The sequence below is a fragment of the Pyricularia grisea genome, assembly GCF_004355905.1.
Source record: "Pyricularia grisea strain NI907 chromosome Unknown Pyricularia_grisea_NI907_Scaffold_2, whole genome shotgun sequence".
In the NCBI taxonomy this organism is placed as follows: domain Eukaryota; kingdom Fungi; phylum Ascomycota; class Sordariomycetes; order Magnaporthales; family Pyriculariaceae; genus Pyricularia; species Pyricularia grisea.
This window is the reverse complement of record NW_022156717.1, coordinates 7,284,828-7,297,932: the sequence shown is the minus strand read 5'-3', so window position 1 is coordinate 7,297,932 and position 13,105 is coordinate 7,284,828. Positions and strand designations below refer to the sequence as shown.

Here is a 13,105-nt window from a genome sequence, read left to right as displayed (position 1 = left end):
TACTATACGTAGAGCTGCAGGACTGAATATCAGAAAAAGCCTCAAAAGGTAGAAAGTAAAATTAGCAATTGAAATAATCATGAAAATGAAAAATAAGATAATAATCAAGAGAAAGAAAGAAAAAAAAAAAAAAAAAAAAAAAAAAAAAAAAAAAAAAAAAAAAAAAAAAAAAAAAAAAAAAAAAAAAAACACCCCAATTAGGAAGTATTAAAAGAGCGCGTTATATTGTTGCGCTACGCTCTTACACAGAAAAAAGTTTCGATCGGCAATAGACAGCTATCACCTACCGAGAATCCCAACAGTTAAAAATGCCGCAAAAAATCCACGCGAGCGGACGTCTTGGCCTTTTCCAAGTCGGTATGTGTTGCCTTTTGATTGCCAAGACCTTAACCATCCAAGGACCCAAGTACAACTGTCTCTCTACGCATCCAAGTTGATGCCCAACCCAGCTCGCCGGCTGCTCGTTTTGCCGAAGTACAATTTGTTTCAGAGGCATGTGACTTGCGCAGGTTTGTTACAGAAGTACACTTTGTCAACGGCAATTCTTTGGATGATGGCCCTCTACTCTACCGTTGCACTTTACTGTTGGTGACCATACACAGAGTTGGATCCATCACATCTTGGAATCAAACACAAACCAGGCACATGGGATCTTATGTCAAAGGCCTGTCTACAGATAGCCAACTAGGGTACCTGGACTAGATCTCGATCAATATCGTGGGGTCTGAAAATTTGGCGGGCAACTGTATCGCGTGTTTCTATTACCGCGGAAACCTTGTTTTCTTTTTCAAGACTGAGACTAGACCTAGATACTATCAGGCTTTCCAGTCTCTACTTTGTGACAAGACTGTCGCCACGGTTATCGAATTCCCGAATACTCTGTCCAACCCATCCCAATGCAAAGCTTAGTAGATGCGCTTGGGGGGAGACATGGTAGCCTTGATAGTAAGGCTACCAACGTTCTGCCAGCCCTTCTTCAGAAGCGAGACGAGGTAGTTGATGGCCAACATGATATTGCCAACAAGCTGCTCCTGGGTCATCTCGACGTTGCCGACGGCGACACCCATGCAGAGAACCTTCTTCAGCTGGAACTTGATGGTCGACTTGACCTCGGTAACCTTGCCGCTAAGGTCGTCGGCGTGCGAGACCGGGGTGGGGAACTTTCCGGCCTTGGACAGACCGGGACCAAGGAGACGGGGAATCTGCTTGATCAGGGTGTCGGAGGCGATGAAAGCATCGTACTTGCGGGCAAGCTTCTTGATGAGCTTCTTGTTCTTGTTCAGCTTCTTCAAGTCGTCGGCCGACATGGAGTCGATACCACCGTGCTTGGCACGGTCGAGATCGTGCTGGTCACCAAGAATGCTAGAGGTCGCAGCCCTTGTTAGCATAAATGTTTCCTCTCGGTATGGAGATCTTAGATGTGTGTCAAGGTATAGATCCGGGGCACATACCAGATGGCCATGTTCGGGCGGGGAACGACCGGGAGCTTGATGGTGCCCGAGAAACGCTTGTCACGCTGGGGGTCATAGTTCTTGAGGCCGATCTGGAGCTCAACGGTCTCAAGGAAGTTACGCTTCTTGGTGTTGAGCGAGTAGTCAAGCAACTCGCCAACGTTGGAACGCACTCCGGCGACTGAGACGTTGCGAAGCAGAGTTAGCCACTGTATTCAATAACAACAGAAAACCCAGGTAGAGGCAATCGAGGCAATCGTGCGTACCGGTGATTTTCGACATGATGACCGTCTTCCAATAGAATGACTGGGGATTCTAATGGTGAGGAATACTGCGTTCTGTTGTTGATTTTGAGGGGAAGGTGTTTAATCTGGGTTGTCGTCAGACCAAATTTGACATTTCTCACAGCGGGCGATGATTGTGGGCATCTTAAGTGAATTCTGCCGGGCGGTGAGTGTGGGGCGGGGGCAAAAAAAGAACACACGCCAAAGTTTTGGGAGGCTCACTTCAAGATGGCTTGGATGGCTTATCGATCATGAATCAAATCAGCCAGGGCCAGGAAAAAAATCCTTCACGTAGATCAAAGTTGCACCATGGCCTTTTCCACCGAACGTAAGGCGGTCGGTTATTGTCAATATGACTCCTCTCACTCCGTATATATGCATCCAATATGTATAGGATTGTCACGATGAAGGACTCTTCTCGGGCCTAGTTCGAGCTGGCCTGCCACAGGTAACAGAATCTTTTGGACGAACCCACGGGGATTTCTCATACCTCCTGACCCGTTGGTCGTCTCAATTGGTCACCTACTCCAGGACACATTTTAACGGTTCATTTACGTACTACTAGAAAGAGAGAAGAAGAATGAAAACATTTACGTGCGTCGAGGCATGTCGTAACCACCCCACCGTCAAGGACCTAGAAACGGCGTCCATGGCAATGTATTAAGGGAAGAGGTGATGACTTCGATTGAGGAGGCCGGGAACGGAAGGAAACCCACGGGGCCAAGATTGACCGGATAACCCTCAGCAAGCCGCCGTAGCGGAGCCTCCATTGTAGTCAGTTCAGACTCATCTCCTCACATGACGGTGTAGAGTAAGTCCTCGCTGATGGTGAAAAGGAAAGAAAGAAATTCCTAAATGACTGCCTGCAGGAAAGAAATTTTTATATGAGGTGTTGGCAGAACCGGATGGGGCCCTGGGTCAAGTCTAGACCGCCTAGGGACTAGCGCTGCTCCCTGCACTGCTAGACCCTAACCCTAAGATCAAAGGAATTTGCTTTGGTTGCCCAAGCTCGGCCAAGGCTTCTTGGACCAGGGATGTTGTATGCGGACATCATTTCATTTTATAATTGAGAACTTTACGTTTCTGGGCATTTATGGTGAGTGCCCAGCTAATCTTAGTCACGCAGCCACATTTCTATGTATCTAGGGAGTCGATAATCTTTCCACCAACCCGTATATGTCTTCAAATCTTGGGAAACGCCCCATTATAACCTCCCACAACAGCAGTAATGAGGCGATTTGCAATTGCCGTGTCCGGCGGTAATCTCAGGTCGCCCTCGACGTACTCGGGCGGTGCCGACTGTCCCAGATTGCTTACCCCTGACGCGAGCGCCTTTCGGACCTCGGCCATGGTGAACCACTTGGCATCTTCCAACTCGGGATCGTTACCGAGGAATATCTTCTCACCATCTCCAGGAAGTGCCTGCGCGATGGCTCCAATCATAAGGCTTCCAGGGAAAGGCCAGGGTTGAGAGCTGTGCAACACAACCCTGCCAACGGTGACACCGCTCTCTTCCCAAACCTCTCGCCGCGTGGCCTCCTCGATCGACTCGCCCGGTTCTAGAAATCCGGCCAAGGTGCTGTACCAGTATTTCGGCCATCGCTTGTTCCTTCCGAGCAACACCTTGGTGCCGTCTGCACTGACGACAGCTACGATGATCGTAGGGTCGGTCCTGGGGAAACTAATGTTGGACACGGTGCCTCTACTGGCACAAGGTTTCCTTTCACGTTTCTCGCCACCTGCCATGTCTGTAGGGGGACAGGCGCGCTTTGCTCCGGCGTGGACCGGTAACGTCTTCTGTCCACATTGCGAGCAGAATGGGTTTCTATCATTCCAAGCCATGACGGCTCGCGCTTGACCATAGATGGCAGCTGGGGTTTGATGCAGATTAAAAACAAAAAAAAAAAGTCAGTCACGTGCAGGCTGGCGAAGCGGCTGAAAGCCCGCCGACACTGAAGATGGTTGACGCTTGCAAAACTTACCTTCGCCAGGATTAAAACCCAGACTTCGTTGGTCTTGGTTGAACGAGTGGTCCTCTTTTGACGCTAGTTTGGCGACCACATCCTGGTTTTCTGTAAAGTCTACCGCGAAGTACGGGGTACCCTTGTAGTCCTTGTGCTGAAAGACTTCTTGGTCGGATGCAGGCATTTTCTGCTTATCGTCTAAGCCTAGGAGTATTATAACAGGATGATACTCCTCCGAGTTGAAGTCCTTGATCATATCCTCCTCTGTCTTGTCAAAGGGCCCCGAGCCTGTGACCGGTGTAACATCTTCACGGGTGATCCAAGCGATTCTCTTCTCGGCCGTGTGAACCAAAGGAGCGAGCTTATCGAGTGCGAGGAAGCGGGCTGACGGATGTGCAAAGGCGGCCTTGAGAAAGTCTCGGTTGTCGCGGAGGAACGAAACACGGTTCAGCGGGTTCTATCGATTTTTGGTGGCAAGACCGTTCATAGTCAGCCCGAATACGTCTCCCCCGGGCATGGCGCTTTCCGGGTGTCGACTGTGAGGTCGGTTTCATGTCCTAACTAACCCCGGAAAAGTAGTTGGCGGTTTCGGCGCCGAACCTCCGCGTAAGCATGGAATCATCCGCAGGCAGTTGCGGAAGAAGTGATGAAGAAGCCATGTTTGTTTTCGCCTTTGGACTGGGTATCTTCTTGTTGCTGTGGTAGGCCTGGTGTTGACGATTCGACAAGGTTGGGAACTTTCAAAAGTGAGCGAGTGGGGGATCGGGGCGAGAGGACCGGAGTCTTCGGGATGCTATGGTGGGGTCGGGGCTGGTTGACTGACGTCTACTTTTTTTCTGGAGCGAATCTGTTCCTACACCTGCTAGTCCTGAAATGTTAAGTTTTACAACTGTGGAGGCAAACTAGGGAGCGAAATGGAAACCTCCTTCATGTCTACCTAATAAAAAAATAAAATAAAAAAAGTAATAATAATCCACTGCCTTGTCTGCATCTACCGGTAGGCCTATGTAGCTAGATAATAGATGGGTACCTTAGGTAGGTTGGTACCTGGCAGCCAAGCGAGGTAAAAGCACACACTTGAAATCCATATCCTACTGTATAACACTGGACCCTTCCAAAGCGTTAACGCCGAGGCTGCCAGAGCCCGTATCTCGTGACCATTAGATTGAGTGGAAATGGAATCGGAGCATCCGTCATTTGGCGGACGCAATGTGGCCTTCATAGTGACTGACTGACCTACGAACGTTGCGTAAAGGCCGATAAAGTTTATGCATGTCCACTTGGTAGCTTTGCATGGTAGCTTTGGTGCAGTGATTTTGCCCCATTGACGCGTGCTTGGGCTAACGAAACAGGCAAGTCAATTGCCCCAATCCCCGCACAAATCGGGCTTGGTAGCTGCGCTTCATTGCCAAGTGCATCGTAGTACCGATGAAAAATTTCCATCAGTGGATGCATCATCGTAAACATGAAAATTAACAATGACCGAAAAAAAATAAACTAAAGAAACCACGTTGGCATCTATTTGTAGAATCTTCTCCTATGCATATGTCTAAATGCATTTTTTTTTTCCACTGGTGACGACACCAAATTTTGTTTTCAACTCTACGTACCAACGCAACAGACTTGATGGTACGGTAATCGACCCAGTCCGTCCGTGCCTTTAATAATTAATTCCTTACATGACAAGCCTTTCTTGGTTCATCCAGAAAAATCTTCTCAATCCTTGACTCCTCGGAATTCCACAACACTTACTTTACTGCGGTTACTAGACGCGCAGATTGATTTTGAATCAAGTTTCTTTCTTTGGCATCATCAATCGCCGCTTCAGCTCACCCGATCCTGTCTGTTTGGTGCAGGCGAGATTGGTGATTGATTTGCTTTCCTGTCATCAACACCATCAACCTAGAAGGCGGCTAGAAGAGGTTTGCCGCGGCAAAAGCCTTCCTTGATGTCATAGAGATCCCGCAAAAGGATTGATTGATTGATTTATCAGAGGCATCATGGCGCCACCAACAGGGCCTTTGAATTTGGATGTTGAAGCAATTTCTGGGATATGCGGGTAGGTAGGAGCAAAGTTTTGAAAACTTTGAATCCCAATGTTGGCGATCATGGCTGTAAACAGAATCGTACCCAGCACCCCTTGGCTACAGTACAGATATACACAAGGTACCCAGCTAACAACATCACGTGCAGATCAATATCGATCGCATGTTGGGTCGTCGTCTTCTCACCCCAGATTGTCGAGAACTTCCGCCGCGGTAGTGCAGATGGTCTGTCGCTGCAGTTCATCATCATCTGGCTACTCGGCGATGTATTCAACATCCTGGGTGGCGTAATGCAGGGTGTCCTGCCTACGATGATCATATTGGCCATCTATTACACGATAGCCGATGTCGTTCTTCTGGGGCAGTGCTTCTATTACCGAGGCTTCACCTGGCGTGATGAGGTTGTTCCCAGCTCGACCCAGACACCCAAGCCTACGGATGGTGGTGTTTTGAATGGCAATGGCAGCAACCACCACAGCCACCAATCCAACGAACGGACAGCTCTACTTGCAAACGGCACGAACACAGATCAACAAGGCGCGTCAAGCCGTCGCGGTTCCTGGTCTGACCAATCCTACCATCTGTCACCGGCTGTTCCGCTGATCGACGAGGCCGTGCTTGCCCGGGACGCTTTGGCCGCGTCTGTCACCTTACCTTCGGCTACCCGAAACGCTCCCGATAACCGTCCAAGTCGGCTGCAAGCCATAGCCTTCAACTCCTTCGCCGTGTTGATGGTGTGCGCCTCAGGGGTGGCGGGTTGGTACCTCAGCAGGTCGCGAGCGGACAAAGAGGCGCCTAGCAAGGGAGAGGACTTGCTCGAGTTCAACGTTTTCGGTCAAGTCTTTGGTTGGTTATGCGCTGTTCTTTATCTCGGCTCGCGCGTGCCGCAGATACTCCTCAACTATAGACGCAAGTCCACCGAGGGCGTCAGCATGCTCTTCTTCCTGTTTGCCTGCCTCGGCAACCTGACCTACGTCCTGTCCATCTTTGCCTTTGAGCCGCACTGCAGAGATAAGCACGCAGATGTTGGGCCACATGCAGGAGCCTGTGTAGGAGGAGAAGCCGGAAGAATCTATGGGCAGTACATCCTCGTGAATCTGTCATGGCTCGCCGGTAGTCTTGGCACACTGCTCCTCGACATGGGAATCTTTGTGCAGTTTTTCATTTACAACAAGGACGATGGCGAGGAGTTTTTTGCCGACTGTGATGCCGAGGGAAGCAGGCGCGCCTACTCGCCATCTACTGTCGCCATCGAGGAGGACGATGATGAGGAAAGCATAGACGGTGATCGCTGGGATCCACGGCCTCTCCTTGAGCGAAGCGTGTCCAACTCGCCACGTTAAAGCGTAGACTTCATACGAGATAATCGGGGGCCCGCGGAGTACCAGACTCGCCCGAGGGCATTGGGAAATCCAGCACTCGCCGTAAAGAGGCCAGCGCTGGTGGAAGGTTTGGATCATGGAAAAAGTTGGAAGGAGTTTTGTTTTTGTCTTGATTTGATTTGTTGGCTAATGTAACTATAACTTTAAAATCAACCTGGATTCATAACTAGGTAGGCATGGCCTGCTTGTGCAGAATGACCTTGACCAGTTTCTTCTACGCTATTCAGACTTGGACTTGATCCCCCTTGATGGACATCAGGAGTGACCCTGAGCTGCGTACTTGCAGCAATGGAAGCCCGTGGTTATCCAACCAGGCCTATGCCTCGATAGAAGCTGGCGCTTTATACGGCATCCATGATAGCAATGCACACGAAGAATGTTGCCGGCCCCGTCGCCATGCCTATGCGAGGTCCCTTCTGGCAGAACCGCACCTGACGATTACGACTAGTTGATGCTCTGTACATGGCACTCGCTACCCCGGATGTCCACAGTGAGGAAGGTTTGTAAACATAAATTCAAGCATTTGGAACTGGATTTACGGCACCCTTTTCCTCGCAGTCCCCGCTGCTGCTGCGGTCTCTATGGCTTCAGTGACAGCGCTTATGATCATCGACCTCGGTCACCCCTGATACGCTCGGCCCAGTGACTGGCCACAGACGGAGCCAGAAGCACCGGGACACTACGATGCAGTCGCTGACATACTGGTGGACGGCGAATCATCGAGCTCAGATGCCGAGATACAAGCAGTAAAGAGCCTTCCTACGCCAAAACAACCATCATATCGACGCGGCCGGGGACAAGTCAAACAACAGCCCGCGGAGTCAGGACGTCACATTGCAAAGGCGGGTGATTGTGGTGAAGGAGAAGCCACACATGCTTAGCCATGTCGGTATACTGCATACAACACGAATGCACAATCAAAAGGATGTGATATATGGCCTCTACAATCAGTACTACAACTTTGCCCATCAGCACCTAGCTTCCAGAGACGGAACAGGACGGCGAGCCGCATAGTTTGCCACATCCCACACCCACGGCGCCATTGGATTCCATAGGATCCAGGCTTTCCAGATTGGCAGCATTCTATTAGGAACTTGTATACAGTCGAGTCAGTGCATCACCAAGAGATTTGCGGGGGACTGATGGCCCCAACAGCCCGGCGACGGAATGAGGATTGGCAGCGCTACCTCGTTGGACTGCTACACGCCCTTCGCTCATGGCCCTAGCTGGTATTCGGACCGTAAATTGGCATCTCCGTCAAGCGCATAGATAGGTCAAATTTGCCATGAGCCGCGTCATCACAGTGGTCACCGGCGGAGATATAATTAGCTGATTAAGAATAATCGAGTATTTGTTTTCTCCTGTATAGGAAAGTATGCCTGCGCCGCATTCAAAAATATAACCGGAGATACTGGTAGGAATATCTAGTCCCTAGCCCTTGGCCTTTGACCTTGTGCAGTGGGTTTAGTGTCGGCAACACCGGAGACCGGGGCATCTTGTGGAGTTGTGGTGCGCACGCGTAGTTCTAAAATAAATAACAAAACAACACATGCTGATTCATTGATGCGTGACTAGAGAGGAAAATAAAATTCTATAGATGTCTTGGAGTTTCTTGGTTAAACCATGTTGTGCTCGTTTATATCAGAAAGTGATATGTAGGTGTACATTAAGCACAACTTCACTTGTGGGTTTCAATACCACCAGGGTTATAATTATAGGCACCTCACTCGCTTTCACAGTATAACCTTTCTATCCTTTTAAAATACCGCATGCTTTTATTATCTTTAGCTTTCTTCCCTTTGTATCGGTTTTTTGGGCAATTTTCACCCCCCCCCCCCCCCCCCCTTGATAGGATGGTAATCGCTACCCTTTGCTGCGCCGCAATTCCTTCAATATCGGGTCGGATTAGACTGATGATCTGCGAAACAAATGAGTGAGCAGGGAATTTACCTACGCGACGGCATCGACCGACTTGTTTCTATTCTAGATCCAGGTACCCATATCCCGGGAAAGTATGCTATATTTACGAAATTACTAGGTTCACTGATAGAATGAGATTTTTTTTTTTTTTAACAATCAATGTGGATATTTGGCGTTAACCTGGTGTGACATATGATAACGATGCATGTTTTTTATTTTTTTTTCTTTCCCCCTTCCTACGCACTTGTATGCACACCTGAATCCACAAAACCTGTCACCACACTATGGCCAGAAATTCGCATCGCTCACAATGCTGAAGCGATGGGGATCGGGAGAGTATCTACATGGAGGAAAGTGGACTGAGTAGACGGACTAGATCGATATGCGATATTTGTTTTTAATGACACGAATGCTTTGTACTAGTTCGGGAGAGACTACGGTTGCGGGTTTCAAGCAGGGTGCAGACATCACGTAGCTAGTGTTCATTCCACATGGGCACCATGGCGTGTTTTTCTCGTTCATTAACCAAGAAAAGGAGCATCTGAAAATTTTCTCCCCCTCCAGCTCATTCTCTTCTATACAGGATAGGCAAGTATGCAAGGGGTAAAGGGGTTTTGAGGAGCATAATATCACCAGTTGCCAATAATTCATCAACAAGAAAACGTATTGGAATATGTTTGGTATCGCGATTATATATACACAGCACATGCAAAAACGGATGATGAACAACAGCCTACCTATGTAGTTTCCCAGGTAGGCAGGTAGGTACCATTCGCCAATCACCCAGTCGCTAGGCCTTTGTAAACATCCTTCCCGCTTATTGCCAGATTAGGTATCCCATAGTTTACTCCCAATTGAGCGGCAAAATAAACGTTGGTTAAGGTTGGGACCCATCCTTTTTACTAATCAGAAGCAGGCTTCAAATATGCAACAGCAACACATTGCGGCGAGACAGCCTTCTAACAAGCGTTCCCATCTTATCCCCCTAGGCTGAAGAGGATTATTTGTAACTATGGTGACGCAAATTAGCCTTCACATAGCTGGTATGGAGTGGTAAGGGATATTGTATTTAATTTACCGAGTGATGTGCCTTGTTTTTGAGTTTTGTTTTCGTTTTTGCGATTTTTGCCATCTCCGCCTTGACAGTCACCGTGGTCCGGGCAGCGTTCGCAAAAGCTTTTAGACTCATCCCGGACAGGCGGAGGACATTTGGACTTGTCGCAGGTTTTAGGGCATGCTGTATTGTTCATTTTCGCAGGGCATGCTTTGAGATCATCCGTCGTAGCGCTTACAAGTTGCTGGACGCCCTGGGCATCCACTTTGCATTTGGGGCCAAAAGGGCGACAATTACGGCAGATGTAAAACGCATTTTTTTTATTTAAAAAAAGAAAAAGAAGAAATCGATTATAAAAGGTGTTGTTTAGTCTTGATATAAAAAGGACCGAGGCTGACCGGAAATTTGGTAGATGTAGTCAAGTCTAAGATAAAGCCTCGAATGGGGGGTTTATAACTCATATCTATAAAACCAACTCTTCCACTGGGACGATCTCAAAGATTGAATTGAACTTTGAAGATATGGCTACCAAATCAAATTAGTTGACAACAAGCAAGCTACTGCACAATTTTACACGTTGAATTTGAGTTACAAGGTCATGGGGATCCTTTATAAAGCAGCTATTTCAGTAGCCAGTAGGCACTTTAAATCTATGTATCGCCAGCTTACGTATCGAGCAGAAGCAACCATCCTCCCAAGATGAAAGTATCCGAGAATATCCCACACTTGCAATAGGAATACAAACAGCATTTTGACTACAAGGTACACGAATAGAGAAGGATAGTTGGAAATGTTTAGAAGCCATTGACAGACGTCGGTGATGCCGCGGACTAGGGATGCCGTTCGAACTTTATCATGTCTTAAAATGGCATATACTTCTATTACTCTCATTCTCTTTTCACAACTTTGCCTATAGGCACTTTTATTCCCGTGTACCACGTTGCAACGGGTTCCGTCGCTTCATCGAATTTCTCCATAACCTTACCAACTCAATGGAACACTATAAATCTATCGCACTGGCAAGGAAAACTCTTCCAAGCAAGTAAACTCCTGACAGTTAAGAGACCCTTCCTAACACAAAGTCTTTTGTCTACGCAGTTAATGCATGTTATGCGGAAGTCATCGACGAATGACAGCGTTCATATTACGGGCAGGGTTATGAGAAGCAAATCCTGATCAGAGACTTCACAAAGCCGATTTCGATACCGTTGGAAACCGTTGAGAGGTGTTACAAGGTCGTGCCCGGGCAAGAGTTGGCTGGTTATACAAATCTTCAGGGAGTGGGTGGCCAGCCTGCAACCTTCCTCTTTTTTTTTGCACAATTTGGGCAGCACAGTCCCAACAGCTCTATCTCTACAAGGTTGGCGGATGAAATTGTTTTGGACTTGTCTGAGTTTTGGAGGTGATGGTAGTGAGACAATAACTAACATACTGTATTATGTACACTGTATAGTATGGGCGAATCGAGAGTGAATAGACATACTAAATAGACATATACCATTCCGGTCTGATAACCAGTGTGCTCAGGGTGACTTGAGACTTACTACGCATGGATTCGTTCTATTACACTCTCGGCTGAAGAATTTCTCAGGGCTACTCAGAGCCAGTCTCATAACTAAAGCATATATCTAAAGTTCCCATAGTTGAAGATCGGCGGCGCTTGCAGACCGGAGCGGAGTCCGGTCCCAACGGCCCGGAACCTGGAACGAGCCGCCCCTGAGTTGACAACGGGGGTTCGGACGACAGGGCTTATACTGTAACGGGCATCGATCGGACCTGACCTGATGACAGGGCACGGTTAACCATACATGACTTTTTTTTTCTGTCGGTCTACTATTGTGGTATGCTTGTTAATGCCGTGGTGCTAAATATATACATCATGACATGATTTTGCTACTCATTTGTAAATCTATCTATATGTTGTTTCCAATGCGTTTCCTGGACAAGGATTGCGGAGAAAAAAAGAAAAAAAACAAGAGAAAAAAAAAGTCATGTAATCCCTTGTGGTTGCAGCATTACAATGCAGAGTCAGAAGAGATTACTTGCTTGGTTGTTATTACATTCACCCGCAGGGGCAACCTGTAGGTAGATCATTGTTAGAAAACGTGACCACCATACTGGGTCTTACAATTCCTCTGGCACCATCTCTTACAAGCAGGTGTCTTCCCAGGTGCAGCATATGCAAACCGGGCTCCTAGCGAGTCAGTTCACTATCTAGTGGAATTACACTTTGAATCGGGCATGGCCGAGCCTCAAAGACCCAAAAAAGACCTCATGCACCTTTTGTTTACTTTCATTTCAAACTTTCAAAAAAACAATGATTCACGTCGAAGCCAAGGGAATTCGATAGATGGCATTTCCCGTACAAGGTGAGGGTCGCAATAATGTCCCTTGTAACATTTTCTTCCAAGGCTGTTGTTGTTTCTGTGTGCTTGATCCTTGACTTGTGTGAACAAAAGATACTTGGGATTGAGTTTACTGTACCTGAGCTCAGCTTGTGGGACGCCTCGCCTCAAACTCTATACGGTACTAGTAATAAACCATCACTTCAAAAAAAAAAAAAAAAAAACACCCCACGCCCCAGGGTGTGGAGTTCGTAGCCAGGACAGTGCTCAAAGAAACGATCACATACTCAGTCTAATGCGCTGCAACCCTCCAACTACGTGGTGGTAGAAAGCAAAGACACCCAACTAGCTAGAAAAAGCCACAAGCGCCGAAAAAATACCAAAGAAACTACGTCATTGTTTGTAACCCCAAGATGAAGAGGGGTTTTCCGCTACCTCATCGTCACAGAATGAGGAGAGATTTTGGTATCTTGGGCCGGAACTAAGAGGAGCTCCTTGCGGGGAACACACTAGACTAGGTAGGTAACTAGGTAGTCACAAAATATCAGCCTGGGTTACGATGCGGATTTTTTTTGGCTTCTTTTTTGTTCTTGATGTTTTGGACAGATTGCGATGAATAGGGATCCTTGCCCATATCGTTCGGCATTCCCTAAGGAGTAA

At 47.8% G+C, this 13,105-nt stretch overlaps 3 protein-coding genes across 3 annotated transcripts; 1 reads left to right on the top strand and 2 right to left on the bottom strand.

Annotated features, from left to right (window-relative positions):
• Nucleotides 1–506: 506 nt before the first annotated feature.
• On the bottom strand, nucleotides 507–1,895 carry PgNI_04745 (uncharacterized protein). Its single transcript, XM_031124788.1, has 3 exons — nucleotides 1,718–1,895; nucleotides 1,452–1,632; nucleotides 507–1,362 (listed from the first exon to the last, which is right to left on the bottom strand). The coding sequence occupies exons 1-3, from the start codon at nucleotides 1,731–1,733 to the stop codon at nucleotides 906–908; spliced, it is 654 nt and encodes a 217-aa protein (XP_030983762.1). The 5' UTR covers nucleotides 1,734–1,895; the 3' UTR covers nucleotides 507–905.
• Nucleotides 1,896–2,701: 806 nt separating this feature from the next.
• Nucleotides 2,702–4,620, bottom strand: PgNI_04744 (uncharacterized protein). Its single transcript, XM_031124787.1, has 3 exons — nucleotides 4,266–4,620; nucleotides 3,718–4,156; nucleotides 2,702–3,606 (listed from the first exon to the last, which is right to left on the bottom strand). Exons 1-3 carry the CDS (start codon nucleotides 4,356–4,358, stop codon nucleotides 2,918–2,920), a joined length of 1,221 nt encoding a protein of 406 aa, XP_030983761.1. The 5' UTR covers nucleotides 4,359–4,620; the 3' UTR covers nucleotides 2,702–2,917.
• Nucleotides 4,621–5,258: 638 nt separating this feature from the next.
• Nucleotides 5,259–7,312, top strand: PgNI_04743 (uncharacterized protein). The gene is made up of 2 exons (XM_031124786.1): nucleotides 5,259–5,758; nucleotides 5,893–7,312. The coding sequence occupies exons 1-2, from the start codon at nucleotides 5,700–5,702 to the stop codon at nucleotides 7,085–7,087; spliced, it is 1,254 nt and encodes a 417-aa protein (XP_030983760.1). The 5' UTR covers nucleotides 5,259–5,699; the 3' UTR covers nucleotides 7,088–7,312.
• Nucleotides 7,313–13,105: the final 5,793 nt, after the last annotated feature.

Excerpts from the sequence above, each read along its gene's own strand:
- PgNI_04745 (XM_031124788.1), bottom strand. Across the intron at positions 1,363-1,451 it reads CGCCCGAACATGGCCATCTG|CATTCTTGGTGACCAGCACG; the intron begins GTATGTGCCCCG and ends TGCGACCTCTAG.
- PgNI_04744 (XM_031124787.1), bottom strand. The coding sequence starts at position 4,358 with ATGGCTTCTTCATCACTTCTTCCGCAACTGCCTGCGGATGATTCCATG. Across the intron at positions 4,157-4,265 it reads CCGCCAACTACTTTTCCGGG|AACCCGCTGAACCGTGTTTC; the intron begins GTTAGTTAGGAC and ends AAAAATCGATAG. Across the intron at positions 3,607-3,717 it reads GGGTTTTAATCCTGGCGAAG|CTGCCATCTATGGTCAAGCG; the intron begins GTAAGTTTTGCA and ends ATCAAACCCCAG.
- PgNI_04743 (XM_031124786.1), top strand. The coding sequence starts at position 5,700 with ATGGCGCCACCAACAGGGCCTTTGAATTTGGATGTTGAAGCAATTTCT. Across the intron at positions 5,759-5,892 it reads GCAATTTCTGGGATATGCGG|ATCAATATCGATCGCATGTT; the intron begins GTAGGTAGGAGC and ends CATCACGTGCAG.